This window comes from Oncorhynchus masou, chromosome 1 (assembly GCF_036934945.1).
Source record: "Oncorhynchus masou masou isolate Uvic2021 chromosome 1, UVic_Omas_1.1, whole genome shotgun sequence".
Classification (NCBI taxonomy): domain Eukaryota; kingdom Metazoa; phylum Chordata; class Actinopteri; order Salmoniformes; family Salmonidae; genus Oncorhynchus; species Oncorhynchus masou.
Window position 1 is genome coordinate 4606569 of NC_088212.1, and position 22063 is coordinate 4628631.

The following is a 22063-nucleotide window of genomic DNA, read 5'->3' on the forward strand; positions in this document are numbered from 1 at the left end:
TCAGCGCGCACCACTGCTAACTAAGCTAGCGTTTCACATCCGTTACAAGAGCATGCAAGAAAGGCAGTTTACTGTACTTGTGCACATAACAATACAACTTGAAAGTCCAGTCCCAATGTCCATCCCCCCAAAAAACGTATATTCTGCTTGTTTTCATTGTCTGAATATCAGCTGTTCTGTAAACATATTTTATTCATATTCTTCATATTTTTTATAATTATTCAAGACCTATCCAAATATTAATAAATCGATTATGTCTTGTAGATGAGAATATTGACCTATAAATATATATATATATTTTAAAGAAAAAAACAAAACAGTGTGCAGAATGATAACTCACATAGCCAATCAAACATCAATGTACATTAACCAGTAGTCCCGCCTTCTAAGAAATAAACCAATGGAAAAGAAGAATGTGGTGTACAGTAGACCCGGTTCGATGTTCCTACTTTAGGGCAGCCTCGGATATCTCAATACCGCCATCCTGTTGTTGTAAAATCGGCATTTTTTTATGTTCGAACAAGACGTACCTTTTCCAAAACCTGGAACGACAAGATAATACTTAAGATCACGAAATAGCAAGTATAGGAATAAGACTTTAATTGCGACATATTTGGGACCATTTTTTCGGGGCCTGGATGCTTTCAGAGCTGACATTTCATCCGAAAATATTTTCTTATCTTTGAACATTTTACATACAACCACCAAACCTTTAATTCCTGCAGCAATAGGTTTACGAAGAAACATTGTAGCCTACCCCGTCTAAACGGTAAGTCGTTTCTAGAGATGCAAAACAATCCGATATAACAGGTGCTTCTGTATGTTTTACATCTCCTGTAGATCATCTTTAAAATTGTAGATAGATTGTAGCTTCCATCAAAGTAATTGTCTGCATCATTTCCAATCCTCCATATATTTTTTTTGTATATATATATATATATATATATATATATACAAAACATTACACATTCATACATACGTACACACATATACATGTAAAATACATATTTATATATATGTATATGTATGTGTCACACACATCTTTTTGAAATATATTTTCCTTTTATTATTTTCCACAAACCCTACCATCCCTAATTGGAGTAAACTAGTGAACAACAACACTTAGCTTTCTACTTCCAGCGTATACATACTGTATACATTTTACGGACACAATCTATTTTACATTAGTTATCTTTTGTTTGTTTTTACTCCCATCATTCAGCTACCCTCAACCCCCCCTCCCATCTATTTCAAATCAAATCAAACCTCGTGTCACAACACACTCCGAATACAACAGGTGTAGTTAGACCTGACTGTGAAATGCTTACTTACAAACCCTTAATCATGCTTTTCGAACTGTCCCCAAATTGTCATTGGTTCAGTTTGTTTTGATATTTTAACCTTTCGTGATTGCGTTTGTTGTAGGGGGTGAAAATAAATGTATACACAATGGCGCAGGCGCGCAGCCGGTTTGGGTTCCGTGTTAGGTTGGAGTCATTAAAACTAATTTTTCAAGCACTCCACAAATTTCTTGTTAACAAACTATAGTTTTGGCAAGTCGGTTACGACATCTACTTTGTGCATGACACAAGTAATGTTTCCAACAATTGTTTACAGACAGATTGTTTCATTTATAATTCACTGTATCACAATTCCAGTGGGTCAGAAGTTAACATACACTAAATTGACTGTGCCTTTAAACAGCTTGTAAAATTCTAGAAAAGGATGTCATGGCTTTAGAAGCCTCTGATAGGCTAATTGACATGATTTGAGTCAATTGGAGGTGTACGTGTGGATGTATTTCAAGAACCACCTTCAAACTCAGTGCCTTTTTGCTTGACATCATGGGGAATTCAAAAGAAATCAGCCAAGACCTCAGAAAATAAATTGTAGACCTCCACAAGTCTGGTTCATCCTTGGAAGCAATTTCCAAATGTCTGAAGGTACCACGTTCATCTGTACAAACAATAGTACACAAGTATAAACACAATGGGACCACGCAGCTGTCATACCGCTCAGGAAGGAGACGCATTCTGTCTCCTAGAGATGAATGTACTTTGGTGCGAAAAGTGCAATTCAATCCCAGAACAACAGCAAAGCACCTTGTGAAGATGCTGGAGGAAACAGGTACAAAAGTATCTATATCCACAGTAAAACGAGTCCTATATCGACATAACCTGAAAGGCCACTCAGCAAGGAAGAAGCCACTGCTCCAAAACCGCCATAAAAAAAGCCAGACTACGCTTTGCAACTGCACATGGTGACAAAGATTGTACTTTTTGGAGAAATATCCTCTGGTCTGATGAAACAAAAATTTAACTGTTTGGCAATAATGACCATCGTCATGTTTGGAGGAAAAAGGGAGAGGCTTGCAAGCCGATGAACATCATCCCAACCGTGAAGCACGAGGGTGGCAGCATCATGTTGTGGGGGTGCTTTGCTGCAGGAGGGACTGGTATATAAAATAGATGGCATCATGAGGGAGGAAAATTATGTGGATATATTGAAGCAACATCACAAGACATCAGTCAGGAAGTTAAAGCTTGGTCGCAAATGGGTCTTCCAAATGGACAATGACCCCAAGCAAACTTCCAAAGTTGTGGCAAAATGGCTTAAGGACAACAGTCAAAAGTCAAGGTATTGGAGTGGCCATCACAAAGCCCTGACCTCAATCCCATAGAAAATTTGTGGGCAGAACTGAAAAAGTGTGTGCGAGCAAGGAGGCCTACAAACCTGACTCAGTTACACCAGCTCTGTCAGGAGGAATGGGCCAAAATTCACCCAACTTATTGTGGAAAGCTTGTGGAAGGTTACCCGAAACATTTGACCCAAGTTAAACAATTTAAAGGCAATGCTACCAAATACTAATTGAGTGTATGTAAACTCCTGACCCACTGGGGATGTAATGAAAGAAATAAAAGCTTAAATTAAATTAAATGTCAGGATTAAATGTCAGGAATTGTGAAAAACTGAGTTTAAATGTATTTGGCTAAGGTGTACGTAAATTCTGACTTCAACTGTATATACAGGGGGAACCGGTACCGAGTTAATGTGCGGGGTTACAGGTCATTCGAGGTCATTTGTACATGTAGGTAGGAGTAAAGTGACTATGCACAGATAATAAACAGCGAGTAGCAGCAGTGTAAAAACAAAGGGGGGGGGTAGAAGCTGTTAAGCAGCCTTTTGGACCTAGATTTGGCGCTCCGGTACCGCTTGTTGTGTGGTATAAGAGAGAAAAGTGGATGATTGGAGTCTTGGTCAATTTTTTGGGCCTTCCTCTGACACCGCCTAGTATATAGGTTGTGGAAGGAAGGAAGCTTGGCCCCAGTGATATACTGGGCCGTACACACTACCCTCTGTAGCGATATTTTAGAGATTATTTCCTTTCCAAATAACCGAAAGTGAGAGGTTGTAATCTGAATAAAGGGAAAAAGGCCTTTCTTGAACATGGAATGAGACATTTTTACTAATCTGTTGGAGAACCAGTTCGGATTTAAGTATAACTTTTGTATGACTGATTACTTTAGTGAGAGGTCTAATGCTTTAATATTCAATAATTTCTGCCCTATGGATTCATATTCATTATATAAATGCGCCCCTTTAATTTTGTCTGTCTTGCCGTTCGAAATAAAATGGAATATTATTTGCTCATATCATTTAAAAAAAACAGGTCGCTAGGTGTAGGCAAAACCATAAGACAATAGGTAAACTGGGATATGACTAAAGAGTTAATCATGGTAAACTGGGATATGACTAAAGAGTTAATCAGGGTAAACTGGGATATGACTAAAGAGTTAATCAGGGTAAACTGGGATATGACTAAAGAGTTAATCAGGGTAAACTGGGATATGACTAAAGAGTTAATCAGGGTAAACTGGGATATGACTAGAGTTAATCAGGGTAAACTGGGATATGACTAAAGAGTTAATCAGGGTAAACTGGGATATGACTAAAGAGTTAATCAGGGTCAACTGGGATATGACTAAAGAGTTAATCAGGGTAAACTGGGATATGACTAAAGAGTTAATCAGGGTAAACTGGGATATGACTAGAGTTAATCAGGGTAAACTGGGATATGACTATAGAGTTAATCAGGGTAAACTGGGATATGACTAGAGTTAATCAGGGTAAACTGGGATATGACTATAGAGTTAATCAGGGTAAACTGGGATATGACTAAAGAGTTAATCAGGGTAAACTGGGATATGACTAGAGTTAATCAGGGTAAACTGGGATATGACTAAAGAGTTAATCAGGGTCAACTGGGATATGACTAAAGAGTTAATCAGGGTAAACTGGGATATGACTAAAGAGTTAATCAGGGTAAACTGGGATATAACTAAAGAGTTAATCAGGGTGATTTCTCAACAACTAGACAGGTATTTCCCTTTCCATGGAAGCAAAATCTTATCTATATTTGCTAACTTTATATAAAAATGTATTGTAGTGAAAAATCATTTGTTTATTTTTGGGATATGTATACTGAGCATGTCCACATCACCGGCAGACTATTTTATTGGTTGACCACACGGTAATGTAAAAGTTGTAGATTTTAGTAATAATAAGTAATAAATAAGTAATAAGTAAATAAATAAATAAGTCATTATTAAGTAAGAATAATCCAATAAGTAATTTGGATATAATCCAGAGGTTAGAAAAAGTGTCTAGATTATTGTCATTATTATTATTGTTATTATTGTTATTATTATTATTGTCATTATTATTACTATTATTATTGTTATTATTATCATTGTTATTATTATTATTGTTATTATTATCATTATTATTATTATTATTATTGTTATTATTGTTATTATTATTACTATCATTATTATATTATTATTGTTGTTGTTGTTATTATTATTACTGTTGTTATTATTATTATTATTATTATTATTACTATCATTATTACTATCATTATTATTTTTATTATTTTTATTACTATCATTATTATAGTAATAACAATAATAATAATAGTAATAATAATAACAATAATAATAACAATAATTATTATTACTATCATTATTGTTATTATTATTATTACTATTAGTATTGTAATTATTATTGTTATTGTTATTATTACTATTATTATTATTATTATTACTATCATTATTACTATCATTATTATTATTATCGTTATTATTATTGTTATTATTACTATTATTATTACTATCATTATTACTATCATTATTATTATTATCGTTATTATTATTGTTATTATTACTATTATATTATTATTACTATCATTATTACTATCATTATTATTATTATCGTTATTATTATTGTTATTATTACTATTATTATTACTATCATTATTGTTATTAGTATTATTACTACTATTATTATTGTAATTATTATTATCATTATTATTGTTATTATTACTATTCTTATTATTATTGCTATTATTATTATTCTTTATTTTAATTTTATTTTTTATTATTATTACTATTATTATTATTATACATTTTATTTTATTTTTTATTATTATTTTTATTACTAGTTTACAGAACATGAATCATCAATGTACAATGACACCTTTGTTTTTAAGACCTGGATTTCTAAACCCTTAATATTATTGTTGGATCTGATTTTAACAACTAACATTTCAATGGCCATAATAAATAGATATGCCGATAGTGGACAACCTTGTTTTACGCCTCTTGACAGTTTAATACTTTCGGAAAAGTAGCCGTTATTTACTATTTTACACAAAGGGTTACTATAGATAACTACAAACAATTTTATAAGAGATTCTCCAAAATTGAAATATTCCAGGCATTTATATATATATATTCTGGTCGTACTTTACAAAAGCCTTTTCAAAGTAAGGTATGAATACCAGGCCTGGTTTCCCCGATATTTCATAGTGTTCTATTGTTTCCAGTACTTGTCTTATATTATCTTCAATGTATCGTTCATGTAAAAAAAACTTGTCTGATTTGAATGAATAATATCCAACAATACCTTTTTAATTCTGTGCGCTATTTTATTTGTTATGTTATTTCAGCCTTTATTTAACCAGGTAGGCCAGTTGAGAACAAGTTCTCATTTTCAACTGCAACCTGGCCAAGATAAAGCAAAGCAGTGCGACAAAAACAACAACACAGAGTTACACATGGGATAAACAAACATACAGTCACAATAGAATAATCGATGTACAGTGTGCATGCATTTTGCTAGAATTTTTGCATCACAACACTGAAGTGTAAGGGGACTCCATTTTTTTAATGGACTGGATCTTTATATTTACCACTTGGATCCTGTTTCAGTAAAAATGAAATCAGTCCTTCTTGTTGATATCGGATAATCTACCATTTATATAGGAGTGGTTAAAACATGCTAATAATGGTCCTTTGAGTACAGCAAAAATGGTTTGGTATACTTCCACTGGTATACCATCCAGCCCTGGAGTTTGGTATACTTCCACTGGTATACCATCCAGCCCTGGAGTTTGGTATACTTCCACTGGTATGCCATCCAGCCCTGGAGTTTGGTATACCTACACCGGTATGCCATCCAGCCCTGGAGTTTGGTATACTTCCACTGGTATACCATCCAGCCCTGGAGTTTGGTATACTTCCACTGGTATACCGTCCAGCCCTGGAGTTTGTATACTACCACTGGTATACCATCCAGCCCGGGAGTTTGGTATACCTCCACCAATATGCCATCCAGCCCTGGAGTTTGGTATACTTCCAAAGGTATGCCATGCAGCCCTGGAGTTTGGTATACCTACACCGGTATGCCATCCAGCCCTGGAGTTTGGTATACTTCCACTGGTATACCATCCAGCCCTGGAGTTTGGTATACTTCCACTGGTATACCGTCCAGCCCTGGAGTTTGGTATACCTCCACTGGTATGCTATCAGGCCCTGGAGTTTGGTATACCTCCACCGGTATGCCATCCAGCCCTGGAGTTTGGTATACTTCCACTGGTATGCCATCCAGCCCTGGAGTTTGGTATACCTCCACCGGTATGCCATCCAGCCCTGGAGTTTGGTATACTTCCACTGGTATGCCATCCAGCCCTGGAGTTTGTATACTACCACTGGTATACCATCCAGCCCTGGAGTTTTCCCAGACTTAAAGGCCACAATTCCATCAAGAAGATCCTCCTCTGTAATTTAGCTTCACATGAGTCTTTCTGTTCAGATGTTCATTTGACATTATTAACAGATAAAACATCCATGCAATTACCTTCTGTTAGAAGAGATGGAGGAGACTGGAACCAAAACATGCTTAAAGTACTTTACTTCCTCTTTCTAAATATCATCCAGTGAATCATGAGTGACTTCGCAATTTGTAACAAGTTCCAGTAAATTATTTTTGGTAGCATTTCTATGTCGAAGATTAAAAAATAATTTGGTGCATTCATTGGTAGTCCTTCCATTTCATTTGATAATATGGACTCTTTTGACCTAAATTGCTTTTGGTTTAGAGTACTGAATTTTATGGCCTCTAAAAGCACATTTTAAAAGTGTCCCATTCAATAACGGGCTCTGCTGTACCTATGTTATGTTGGAAAAAGTCAGTCAATTCTTCTGTCCTAGTTAAAAACAAGTTGTCATCCAATAGGCTTTGATTAAATTGCCAATATCCTCGCCCACTTGGAAATTCTGTAGTAATGCCTCTTCGTCAACCTTCCAGTAGAAGTTGCAGCAATAGCAGTTGAGCATGGAGCTCATTTCCGTAGGCCTGCTCTCGCGTCAGTACTCAGCACCTGGTAATGCCTGGTCCAGTGTCAGTACTCAGCACCTGGTAATGCCTGCACTAGCTTCAGTACTCAGCACCTGGTAATGCCTACTCTAGCATCAGTCGTCAGCACTTTGTGATGTCTGGTCCAGCGTCAGTACTCAGCACCTGGTAATGCCTGATCCAGTGTCAGTACTCAGCACCTGGTAATGCCTGCTCTCGCTTCAGCACCTGGTAATGTCTGCTCCAGCTTCAGCACTCGGCACCTGGTAATGCCTGGTCTAGCTTCAGTACTCAGCACATGGTAATGCCTGGTCTAGCTTCAGCACCTGGTAATGCCTGCTCTAGCTTCAGCACCTGGTAATGCCTGGTCTAGCGTCAGTAGTCAGCACTTTGTGATGTCTGGTCCAGCGTCAGTACTCAGCACCTGGTAATGCCTGCTCTAGCTTCAGTACTCAGCACCTGGTAATGTCTGGTCTAGCTTCAGTACTCAGCACATGGTAATGCCTGGTCTAGCTTCAGTACTCAGCACATGGTAATGCCTGGTCTAGCTTCAGCACTCAGCACCTGGTAATGCCTGGTCTAGCTTCAGCACACAGCACCTGGTAATGCCTGGTTTAGCTTCAGCACTCAGCACCTGGTAATGCCTGCTCTAGCTTCAGCACCTGGTAATGCCTGGTCTAGCGTCAGTAGTCAGCACTTTGTGATGTCTGGTCCAGCGTCAGTACTCAGCACCTGGTAATGCCTGCTCTAGCTTCAGTACTCAGCACCTGGTAATGTCTGGTCTAGCTTCAGTACTCAGCACATGGTAATGCCTGGTCTAGCTTCAGTACTCAGCACATGGTAATGCCTGGTCTAGCTTCAGCACTCAGCACCTGGTAATGCCTGGTCTAGCTTCAGCACACAGCACCTGGTAATGCCTGGTTTAGCTTCAGCACTCAGCACCTGGTAATGCCTGCTCTATCGTCAGTACTCAGCACCTGGTAATGCCTGGTCTAGCTTCAGTACTCAGCACCTGGTAATGCCTACTCTATCGTCAGTACTCAGCACCTGGTAATGCCTGGTCTAGCTTCAGTACTCAGCACATGGTAATGCCTGGTCTAGCTTCAGTATTCAGCACCTAGTCAGCACTATGGTATTATGTTGCATTAAAATAACGTATTTAGCATAAAAACTTCATTGGCTTGAATGGATGGTTGCCATGGTTGCTAAAGTAATGTGTAGGAAGTATTACAAAAATGAACAATATATTTAAGCAACTGTCAATGCAACAACAAATACATCACAGCGTGGACCTTTTCTTTCTTTGTATTTAGTTGCTATGACAATCTGAAGATAGACAAGCTCTGGTCCAGGGCGCCTTGACCCAGATCTAGCCTACAGATAACCTATCATAGGGGAATGGAACATGGAACTTTGCACTGTCAGAACTCATTTGCATGGTAGAATGTTGGAACAGGAAACTTTCCAGTCTGCCTCAGCTGATTGGAGCAGCCAGGGGTCTTCAACTTCAGTCCTGGAGAGCTTGAGGTGCACGTTTATGTTCCACCTGGGGTACCAACACACCTGCTTCAAATAATTAACTAGTTATGATCCTAGATCTGGACCTTTTGTTGTTTTGATCAGCTACGGATGATTTAGGTCTAATGGTGTAACTAACATGTTCTGTCCACCTTCCATTTTCTCATCTAGGCACCAGTTCTAGAACCAGAACCAGTTCCAGAACCAGTTCCAGAGCCAGTTCCAGAACCAGTTCCAGAGATACATCTCTTCAATTTGGATCAGTAAACATGTGAGTAGCATACTCAGAAATAACATTGAAGAGTTTATTTCCAAACCCTATGTTTCACATTTAAAAAAACAAACATTTTATTTTGCTTATGGGTACCTTTGTGTGTGTAACATATTACTGCTCTCAGATTTTTTTATTCATAGATTTTATTTGTGTTTGAAAATGTTTTTGTTGTTGTTGTTGTTGTGCAAAACGCTATATATCCATTGTTTAGCTGGAATGAAATGTCCCTCATCTTCAGATGAATACACTGTGATATGTGGTTGTCTCAGCTAGCTATCTTCAGATGAATACACTGTGATATGTGGTTGTCTCAGCTAGCTATCTTCAGATGAATACACTGTGATATGTGGTTGTCTCAGCTAGCTATCTTCAGATGAATACACTGTGATATGTGGTTGTCTCAGCTAGCTATCTTCAGATGAATACACTGTGATATGTGGTTGTCTCAGCTAGCTATCTTCAGATGAATACACTGTGATATGTGGTTGTCTCAGCTAGCTATCTTCAGATGAATACACTGTGATATATGGTTGTCTCAGCTAGCTATCTTCAGATGAATACACTGTGATATGTGGTTGTCTCAGCTAGCTATCTTCAGATGAATACACTGTGATGTGTGGTTGTCTCAGCTAGCTATCTTCAGATGAATACACTGTGATATGTGGTTGTCTCAGCTAGCTATCTTCAGATGAATACACTGTGATATGTGGTTGTCTCAGCTAGCTATCTTCAGATGAATACACTGTGATATATGGTTGTCTCAGCTAGCTATCTTCAGATGAATACACTGTGATATGTGGTTGTCTCAGCTAGCTATCTTCAGATGAATACACTGTGATATGTGGTTGTCTCAGCTAGCTATCCTCAGATGAATACACTGTGATATGTGGTTGTCTCAGCTAGCTATCTTCAGATGAATACACTGTGATATATGGTTGTCTCAGCTAGCTATCTTCAGATGAATACACTGTGATATGTGGTTGTCTCAGCTAGCTATCTTCAGATGAATACACTGTAATATGTGGTTGTCTCAGCTAGCTATCTTCAGATGAATACACTGTGATATATGGTTGTCTCAGCTAGCTATCTTCAGATGAATACACTGTGATATATGGTTGTCTCAGCTAGCTATCTTCAGATGAATACACTGTGATATATGGTTGTCTCAGCTAGCTATCTTCAGATGAATACACTGTGATATGTGGTTGTCTCAGCTAGCTATCTTCAGATGAATACACTGTGATATGTGGTTGTCTCAGCTAGCTATCTTCAGATGAATACACTGTGATATATGGTTGTCTCAGCTAGCTATCTTCAGATGAATACACTGTGATATATGGTTGTCTCAGCTAGCTATCGTCAGATGAATACACTGTGATATGTGGTTGTCTCAGCTAGCTATCTTCAGATGAATACACTGTGATATGTGGTTGTCTCAGCTAGCTATCTTCAGATGAATACACTGTGATATATGGTTGTCTCAGCTAGCTATCTTCAGATGAATACACTGTGATATGTGGTTGTCTCAGCTAGCTATCTTCAGATGAATGCACTGTGATATATGGTTGTCTCAGCTAGCTATCTTCAGATGAATACACTGTGATATGTGGTTGTCTCCGCTAGCTATCTTCAGATGAATACACTGTGATATGTGGTTGTCTCAGCTAGCTATCTTCAGATGAATACACTGTGATATGTGGTTGTCTCAGCTAGCTATCTTCAGATGAATACACTGTGATATGTGGTTGTCTCAGCTAGCTATCTTCAGATGAATACACTGTGATATGTGGTTGTCTCAGCTAGCTATCTTCAGATGAATACACTGTGATATATGGTTGTCTCAGCTAGCTATCTTCAGATGAATACACTGTGATATGTGGTTGTCTCAGCTAGCTATCTTCAGATGAATACACTGTGATATGTGGTTGTCTCAGCTAGCTATCCTCAGATGAATACACTGTGATATGTGGTTGTCTCAGCTAGCTATCTTCAGATGAATACACTGTGATATATGGTTGTCTCAGCTAGCTATCTTCAGATGAATACACTGTGATATGTGGTTGTCTCAGCTAGCTATCTTCAGATGAATACACTGTGATATGTGGTTGTCTCAGCTAGCTATCTTCAGATGAATACACTGTAATATGTGGTTGTCTCAGCTAGCTAGCTTCAGATGAATACACTGTGATATATGGTTGTCTCAGCTAGCTATCTTCAGATGAATACACTGTGATATATGGTTGTCTCAGCTAGCTATCTTCAGATGAATACACTGTGATATATGGTTGTCTCAGCTAGCTATCTTCAGATGAATACACTGTGATATGTGGTTGTCTCAGCTAGCTATCTTCAGATGAATACACTGTGATATATGGTTGTCTCAGCTAGCTATCTTCAGATGAATACACTGTGATATGTGGTTGTCTCAGCTAGCTATCTTCAGATGAATACACTGTGATATGTGGTTGTCTCAGCTAGCTATCTTCAGATGAATACACTGTGATATGTGGTTGTCTCAGCTAGCTATCTTCAGATGAATACACTGTGATATGTGGTTGTCTCAGCTAGCTATCTTCAGATGAATACACTGTGATATGTGGTTGTCTCAGCTAGCTATCTTCAGATGAATACACTGTGATATGTGGTTGTCTCAGCTAGCTATCTTCAGATGAATACACTGTGATATGTGGTTGTCTCAGCTAGCTATCTTCAGATGAATACACTGTGATATATGGTTGTCTCAGCTAGCTATCTTCAGATGAATACACTGTGATATGTGGTTGTCTCAGCTAGCTATCTTCAGATGAATACACTGTGATATGTGGTTGTCTCAGCTAGCTATCTTCAGATGAATACACTGTGATATGTGGTTGTCTCAGCTAGCTATCTTCAGATGAATACACTGTGATATGTGGTTGTCTCAGCTAGCTATCTTCAGATGAATACACTGTGATATATGGTTGTCTCAGCTAGCTATCTTCAGATGAATACACTGTGATATGTGGTTGTCTCAGCTAGCTATCTTCAGATGAATACACTGTGATATGTGGTTGTCTCAGCTAGCTATCCTCAGATGAATACACTGTGATATGTGGTTGTCTCAGCTAGCTATCTTCAGATGAATACACTGTGATATATGGTTGTCTCAGCTAGCTATCTTCAGATGAATACACTGTGATATGTGGTTGTCTCAGCTAGCTATCTTCAGATGAATACACTGTAATATGTGGTTGTCTCAGCTAGCTATCTTCAGATGAATACACTGTGATATATGGTTGTCTCAGCTAGCTATCTTCAGATGAATACACTGTGATATATGGTTGTCTCAGCTAGCTATCTTCAGATGAATACACTGTGATATGTGGTTGTCTCAGCTAGCTATCTTCAGATGAATACACTGTGATATGTGGTTGTCTCAGCTAGCTATCTTCAGATGAATACACTGTGATATATGGTTGTCTCAGCTAGCTATCTTCAGATGAATGCACTGTGATATATGGTTGTCTCAGCTATCTATCGTCAGATGAATACACTGTGATATGTGGTTGTCTCAGCTAGCTATCTTCAGATGAATACACTGTGATATGTGGTTGTCTCAGCTAGCTATCTTCAGATGAATACACTGTGATATATGGTTGTCTCAGCTAGCTATCTTCAGATGAATACACTGTGATATGTGGTTGTCTCAGCTAGCTATCTTCAGATGAATGCACTGTGATATATGGTTGTCTCAGCTAGCTATCTTCAGATGAATACACTGTGATATGTGGTTGTCTCCGCTAGCTATCTTCAGATGAATACACTGTGATATGTGGTTGTCTCAGCTAGCTATCTTCAGATGAATACACTGTGATATGTGGTTGTCTCAGCTAGCTATCTTCAGATGAATACACTGTGATATGTGGTTGTCTCAGCTAGCTATCTTCAGATGAATACACTGTGATATGTGGTTGTCTCAGCTAGCTATCTTCAGATGAATACACTGTGATATATGGTTGTCTCAGCTAGCTATCTTAAGATGAATACACTGTGATATGTGGTTGTCTCAGCTAGCTATCTTAAGATGAAGGTACTGTGATATGTGGTTGTCTCAGCTAGCTATCTTAAGATGAACGCACTGTGATATGTGGTTGTCTCAGCTAGCTATCTTAAGATGAACGCACTGTGATATGTGGTTGTCTCAGCTAGCTATCTTAAGATGAACGCACTGTGATATGTGGTTGTCTCAGCTAGCTATCTTAAGATGAACGCACTGTGATATGTGGTTGTCTCAGCTAGCTATCTTAAGATGAAGGCACTAACTGTAAGTCACTCTGGATAAGAGCATCTGCTAAATGACTGAACATGTACATGCTATTTATTTATTTTTATTTAACTAAGCAAGTCAGTTAAGAACAAATTCTTATTCATTATGTGTTACATTTGACTGTGTAAAAACCTAGCTGTACTACTGATTTCTCTGAGAGTGGGGCAGATATATATTATTACTGTGTAAAACCTAGCAGTACTACTGATTTCTCTGAGAGTGAGGTGGATATTTAGCAGAAAAACATTATTATTTATCTCTCTGAAATGAAACCATCAAGTGATATATTTTAACAACCTCATACCATGATTATTAGATAATGAAAAAACACCAATCTCTCCCATAAGTTCTTTAAACATTTAAAGCTCATTTATCAACACTTCTTAATAAAATGGATATATAGCGTTTTGTAAAGAAACTCTTCGTTTGCATGCTTGAATACAAGTGTCCTACTATTTTACTATTTTTCAGCAGATTGCAAATTCTTCCATAATATGAAAATCATACAAAGCATTTAATTTGCATATCTACAATACCAGTGCTATGTAACTATTCTCAACTGTGACCTGCTGATTTCGCTCGCTCTCTCTCTCTCTCTCTCTCTCTCTCTCTCTCTCTCTCTCTCTCTCTCTCTCTCTCCCTCTCTCTCGCTCTCTCTGTCTCTTTCTCTCTCTCCCTCTCTCTCACTCTCACTTTCCCTCTCTCTCTCTCTGTCTCTCTCTTTCTCTCTCTTTCTCTCGCTCTCGTTCTCTCTCTTTCTCTCGCTCTCGTTCTCTCTCTTTCTCTCGCTCTCTCTCTCTCGCTCCCTCTCTCGCTCCCTCTCCTGCATTCTCTCTTTCTCTCTCTCGTTCTCTCTCTCACTCTCTCTCTCGTTCTCTCTCACTCTCTCATTCTCTCTCTCTCTCTTTGTCTCTCATTCTCTCTCGCTCTATCGTTCTTGCTCTCTCTCTCTCTCTTTCTCTCTCTCTCGCTCTCTCTCTCTTTCCTCTAGGATTGGACTGAAGTACAATGTGTCTCTACCCATGGCTGCAGGGGCCCTGTTAGTGGGCATCCCCTACTCCATCTCTCTCGTGGCCCAGTGGATGTATGGCTGGCCGAACAAGCCTGGCTATAAAAAGTACATTGAGGCGCTGAAGCCAAGGTAACACAACGTTCCATCTCTAATCTTGTCTAGGCTAATATATTGGGTGCTTTCCAAATGCCACCCTATTTTCTATATAGTGCACTACTCTCCCAAATGGCAACCTATTCCCTACAGGCCCTGGTCTACAGTAGCGCACCCTATTCCCTACAGGCCCTGGTCTAAAGTAGCACAACCTATTCCCTACAGGCCCTGGTCTAAAGTAGTGCACCCTATTCCCTACAGGCCCTGGTCTAAAGTAGTGCACCCTATTCCCTACAGGCCCTGGTCTAAAGTAGCGCACCCTATTCCCTATAGGCCCTGGTCTAAAGTAGCACACCCTATTCCCTACAGGCCCTGGTCTAAAGTAGTGCACCCTATTCTCTACAGGCCCTGGTCTAAAGTAGTGCACCCTATTCCCTACAGGCCCTGGTCTAAAGTTGTGCACCCTATTCCCTACAGGCCCTGGTCTAAAGTAGTGCACCCTATTCCCTACGGGCCCTGGTCTAAAGTAGTGCACCCTATTCTCTTTGGGCCCTAGTCTAAAGTAGTGCACTATGTAGGGAATAGGGTGCCATTTGGTCAGATTTGTTCTGAGGTTCTGATATTTATAGTCTCCATGAGTCTGGAAAGCGGGACTAATATTTATTCTAGGTTCTGAGAGGAACTCTTCTCATAAAACATTTTGTCTGTCTGTCTGTCTGTCTGTCTGTCTGTCTGTCTGTCTGTCTGTCTGTCTGTCTGTCTGTCTGTCTGTCTGTGTGTGTGTGTGTGTGTGTGTGTGTGTGTGTGTGTGTGTGTGTGTGTGTGTGTGTGTGTGTGTGTGTGCGTGCGTGCGTGCGTGCGTGCGTGCGTCTGTGTGTGTGTGTGTGTGTGTGTGTGTGTGTGTGTGTCTGTGTCTGTGTCTGTGTGTGTGTGTGTGTGTGTGTGTGTGTGTGTGCGTGCGTGCGTGCGTGCGTGCGTGCGTGCGTGCGTGCGTGCGTCTGTGTGTGTGTGTGTGTGTGTGTGTCTGTGTGTGTGTGTGTGTGTGTGTGTGTGTGTGTGTGTGTGTGTGTGTGTGTGTGTGTGTGTGTGTGTGTGTGTGTGTGTGTGTGTGTGTGTTCTCCCCAGGAGGATATACTGTCTGACTAGAGCTGTGCTGGAGATGCTGAAATACTTCCAGTACGGAAAACTCTACTTTCAGTGGAAGTCCTGGTACAAGAATGTAGAAAACCACAAGCATTATGAAAAGGTAATGTAGAAAAAGCACAAGCATTATGAAAAGGTAATGTAGAAAAAACCACAAGCATTATGAAAAGGTAATGTAGAAAACCACAAGCATTATGAAAAGGTAATGTAGCAAACCACAAGCATTATGAAAAGGTAATGTAGAAAAAACACAAGCATTATGAAAAGGTAATGTAGAAAAACCACAAGCATTATGAAAAGGTAATGTAGAAAACCACAATCATTATGAAAATGTCATGTAGAAAACTAGCATTATGAAAAGGTAATGTAGAAAACAACAATCATTATGAAAAGGCAATGTAGAAAACCACAAGCATTATGAAAAGGTAATGTAGAAAACCACAAGCATTATGAAAAGGTCATGTAGAAAACCACAAGCATTATGAAAAGGTAATGTAGCAAACCACAAGCATTATGAAAAGGTAATGTAGAAAACCACAAGCATTATGAAAAGGTAATGTAGAAAAACCACAAGCATTATGAAAAGGTCATGTAGAAAACCACAAGCATTATGAAAAGGTAATGTAGAAAACCACAAGCATTATGAAAAGGTAATGTAGAAAAACCACAAGCATTATGAAAAGGTCATGTAGAAAACCACAAGCATTATGAAAAGGTCATGTAGAAAACCACAAGCATTATGAAAAGGTCATGTAGAAAACCACAAGCATTATGAAAAGGTAATGTAGAAAAACCACAAGCATTATGAAAAGGTCATGTAGAAAACCACAAGCATTATGAAAAGGTCATGTAGAAAACCACAAGCATTATGAAAAGGTCATGTAGAAAACCACAAACATTATAAAAAGGTCATGTAGAAAACCACAAGCATTATGAAAAGGTAATGTAGAAAAAACCACAAGCATTATGAAAAGGTCATGTAAATCAAATCAAATCAAATTTTATTTGTCACATACACATGGTTAGCAGATGTTAATGCGAGTGTAGCGAAATGCTTGTGCTTCTAGTTCCGACAATGCAGTAATAACCAACAAGTAATCTAACTAACAATTCCTAATCTACTGTCTTATACACAGTGTAAGGGGATAAAGAATATGTACATAAGGATATATGAATGAGTGATGGTACAGAGCAGCATAGGCAAGATACCGTAGATGGTATCGAGTACAGTATATACATGTGAGATGAGTATGTAAACAAAGTGGCATAGTTAAAGTGGCTAGTGATATATGTATTACATAGGGATGCAGTCGATGATATAGAGTACAGTATATAGGTATGCATATGAGATGAATAATGTAGGGTAAGTAACATTATATAAGGTAGCATTGTTTAAAGTGGCTAGTGATATATTTACAACATTTCCCATCAATTCCCATTATTAAAGTGGCTGGAGTTGAGTCAGTGTCAGTGTGTAGGCAGCAGCCACTCAATGTTAGTGGTGGCTGTTTAACAGTCTGATGGCCTTGAGATAGAAGCTGTTTTTCAGTCTCTCGGTCCCCGCTTTGATGCACCTGTACTTACCTCGCCTTCTGGATGATAGCGGGGTGAACAGGCAGTGGCTCGGGTGGTAGATGTCCTTGATGATCTTTATGGCCTTCCTGTAACATCGGGTGGTGTAGGTGTCCTGGAGGGCAGGTAGTTTGCCCCCGATGATGCGTTGTGCAGACCTCACTACCCTCTGGAGAGCCTTACGGTTGAGGGCGGAGCAGTTGCCGTACCAGGCGGTGATACAGCCCGCCAGGATGCTCTCGATTGTGCCTCTGTAGAAGTTTGTGAGTGCTTTTGGTGACAAGCCGAATTTCTTCAGCCTCCTGAGGTTGAAGAGGCGCTGCTGCGCCTTCTTCACGATGCTGTCTGTGTGAGTGGACCAATTCAGTTTGTCTGTGATGTGTATGCCGAGGAACTTAAACCTTGCTACCCTCTCCACTACTGTTCCATCGATGTGGATAGGGGGGTGTTCCCTCTGCTGTTTCCTGAAGTCCACAATCATCTCCTTAGTTTTGTTGACGTTGAGTGTGAGGTTATTTTCCTGACACCACACTCCGAGGGCCCTCACCTCCTCCCTGTAGGCCGTCTCGTCGTTGTTGGTAATCAAGCCTACCACTGTTGTGTCGTCCGCAAACTTGATGATTGAGTTGGAGGCGTGCGTGGCCACGCAGTCGTGGGTGAACAGGGAGTACAGGAGAGGGCTCAGAAAACCACAAGCATTATGAAAAGGTAATGTAGAAAACCACAAGCATTATGAAAAGGTAATGTAGAAAACCACAAGCATTATGAAAAGGTAATGTAGAAAACCACAATCATTATGAAAAGGTAATGTATAAACCACAAGCATTGGGTTTATACATTGGGTCTCCGTGACCGGGAGACCCTTGAGGCGGTGCACAATTGGCCCAGCGTCGTCCGGGTTAGGGGAGGGTTTGGCACAGCGTTGTCCGGGTTAGGGGAGGGTTTGGCCCAGCATCGTCCGGGTTAGCGGAGGGTTTGGCCCAGCGTCGTCCGGGTTAGCGGAGGGTTTGGCCCAGCGTCGTCCGGGTTAGCGGAGGGTTTGGCCCAGCGTCATCCAGGTTAGCGGAGGGTTTGGCCCAGCGTCGTCCGGGTTAGCGGAGGGTTTGGCCCAGCGTCATCCGGGTTAGCGGAGGGTTTGTCCAGTCGTGTTTCCTTGTGGCGGGACGGGCACCAGCTGGACGGTGTTTCACACATTGGTGCGGCTGGCTTCCGGGTTAAGCGAGCATTGTGTCGAGAAGCAGTACGGCTTGGCAGGGTCATGTTTCGGAGGACGCATGGCTCTCGACCTTTGCCTCTCCCGAGTCCGTAGGGGAGTTGCAGCGATAGGACAAGACTGTACATACTAATTGGATGCCACAAAATTGGGGAGAAAAAGGGGTAAAAGTTCAAATAAAAGATTCACTGGTATCATAAACTCAGCAAAAAAAGAAACGTCCTCTCACTGTCAAATGCGTTTATTTTCAGCAAACTTAACATGTGTAAATATTTGTATGAACATAACAAGATTCAACAACTGAGACATAAACTGAACAAGTTCCACAGACATGTGACTAACAGAAATTGAATAATATGACCCTGAACAAAGGGGGGGGTTCAAAATCAAAAGTAACAGTCAGTATCTGGTGTGGCCACCAGCTGCATTAAGTACTGCAGTGCATCTCCTCCTCATGGACTGCACCAGATTTGCCAGGTCTTGTTGGGAGATGTTACCCCACTCTTCCACCAAGGCACCTGCAAGTTCCGAGACATTTCTGGGGGGAATGGCCCTAGCGTGCTTAATGTGATTGAGATCTGGGCTCTTCGTTGGCCATGGCAGAACACTGACATTCCTGTCTTGCAGGAAATCACGCACAGAATGAGCAGTATGGCTGGTGGCATTGTCATGTCAGGATGAGCCTGCAGGAAGGGTACCACATGACGGAGGAGGATGTCTTCCCTGTAACGCACAGCGTTGAGATTGAGTTCAGACCTCGGTGTAACGCTCATTCCTTCGACGATAAACGTGAATCTGACCATCATCCCTGGTGAGATAAAACCGCAACTCATCAGTGAAGAGCACTTTTTGCCAGTTCTGTCTGGTCCACCGATGGTCGGTTTGTGCCCATAGGTGACGTTGTTGTCGGTGATGTCTGGTGAGGATCTGCCTTACAACAGGCCTACAAGCCCTCAGTCCAGCCTCTCTCAGCCTATTGCGGACAGTCTTAGCACTGATGGAGGGATTGTGCGTTCCTGGTGTAACTCGGGCAGTTGTTGTTGCTGTACCTGTCCCGCAGGTGTGATGTTTGGATGTACCGATCCTGTGCAGGTGTTGTTACACGTGATCTGCAGTCCTCATGCCTCCTTGCACATTCACACAGATGAGCAGGGACCCTGGGCATCTTTCTTTTGGTGTTTTTCAGAGTCAGTAGAAAGTCCTCTTTAGTGTCCTAAGTTTTCATAACTGTGACCTTAATTTCCTACCGTCTGTAAGCTGTTGGTGTCTTAATTTATTTATTTCAACTTTATTTAACCAGGTCGGCAAGTTGAGAACAAGTTCTCATTTACAATTGCGACCTGGCCAAGATAAAGCAAAGCAGTTCGACACATACAACGACACAGAGTTACACATGGAGCAAAACAAACATACAGTCTATAATACAGTATAAACAAGTCTATATACGATGTGAGCAAATGAGGTGAGATAAGGGAGGTAAAGGCAAAAAAAGGCCATGGTGGCAAAGTAAATACAATATAGCAAGTAAAACACTGGAATGGTAGATTTGCAATGGAAGAATGTGCAAAGTAGAAATAAAAATAATGGGGTGCAAAGGAGCAAAATAAATTAATTAATTAAATACAGTAGGGAAAGAGGTAGTTGTTTGGGCTAAAATATAGGTGGGCTATGTACAGGTGCAGTAATCTGTGAGTTGCTGATTATAGTCGTTTCTTTTCTGATTATGCAGAGCTGACTGTGGTGATAATAGGAGCTGACTGTGGTGATAATAGGAGCTGACTGTGGTGATAATAGGAGCTGACTGTGGTGATAATAGGAGCTGACTGTGGTGATAATAGGAGCTGACTGTGGTGATAATAGGAGCTGACTGTAGTGATAATAGGAGCTGACTGTGGTGATAATAGGAGCTGACTGTGGTGATAATAGGAGCTGACTGTGGTGATAATAGGAGCTGACTGTAGTGATAATAGGAGCTGACTGGTGATAATAGGAGCTGACTGTGGTGATAATAGGGGGTGGTGATAATAGGAGCTGACTGTGGTGATAATAGGGGGTGGTGATAATAGGAGCTGACTGTGGTGATAATAGGAGCTGACTGTGGTGATAATAGGAGCTGACTGTGGTGATAATAGGGGGTGGTGATAATAGGAGCAGACTGTGGTGATAATAGGAGCTGACTGTGGTGATAATAGGAGCTGACTGTGGTGATAATAGGAGCTGACTGTGGTGATAATAGGAGCTGACTGTGGTGATAATAGGAGCTGACTGTGGTGATAATAGGAGCTGACTGTGGTGATAATAGGAGCTGACTGTGGTGATAATAGGAGCTGACTGTGGTGATAATAGGAGCTGACTGTGGTGATAATAGGGGGTGGTGATAATAGGAGCTGACTGTGGTGATAATAGGGGGTGGTGATAATAGGAGCTGACTGTGGTGATAATAGGGGCTGACTGTGGTGATAATAGGGGGTGGTGATAATAGGAGCTGACTGTGGTGATAATAGGAGCTGACTGTGGTGATAATAGGAGCTGACTGTGGTGATAATAGGAGCTGACTGTGGTGATAATAGGAGCTGACTGTGGTGATAATAGGAGCTGACTGTGGTGATAATAGGAGCTGACTGTGGTGATAATAGGGGTGGTGATAATAGGAGCTGACTGTGGTGATAATAGGGGGTGGTGATAATAGGAGCTGACTGTGGTGATAATAGGAGCTGACTGTGGTGATAATAGGAGCTGACTGTGGTGATAATAGGAGCTGACTGTAGTGATAATAGGAGCTGACTGTGGTGATAATAGGGGCTGACTGTGGTGATAATAGGAGCTGACTGTGGTGATAATAGGAGCTGACTGTGGTGATAATAGGAGCTGACTGTGGTGATAATAGGAGCTGACTGTGGTGATAATAGGAGCTGACTGTGGTGATAATAGGAGCTGACTGTGGTGATAATAGGGGGTGGTGATAATAGGAGCTGACTGTGGTGATAATAGGAGCTGACTGTGGTGATAATAGAAGCTGACTGTGGTGATAATAGGAGCTGACTGTGGTGATAATAGGAGCTGACTGTGGTGATAATAGGGGCTGACTGTGGTGATAATAGGAGCTGACTGTGGTGATAATAGGAGCTGACTGTGGTGATAATAGGAGCTGACTGTGGTGATAATAGGAGCTGACTGTGGTGATAATAGGAGCTGACTGTGGTGATAATAGGAGCTGACTGTGGTGATAATAGGAGC

General features: G+C 40.4%; 1 protein-coding gene across 1 annotated transcript in view; it reads left to right on the forward strand.

The window, feature by feature from the left end:
* The first annotated feature begins 436 nt into the window (after positions 1-436).
* LOC135509458 (uncharacterized) overlaps positions 437-22063 on the forward strand; it is a 36433-nt gene continuing 14806 nt past the window's right edge. Inside the window, exons 1-4 of the mRNA XM_064930174.1 lie at positions 437-769; positions 9385-9484; positions 14785-14934; positions 16024-16144. Coding sequence (XP_064786246.1) covers positions 9483-9484; positions 14785-14934; positions 16024-16144 — 273 coding nt within the window. The 5' untranslated portion in view covers positions 437-769; positions 9385-9482. The remainder of the gene's footprint in view (positions 770-9384; positions 9485-14784; positions 14935-16023; positions 16145-22063) is intronic.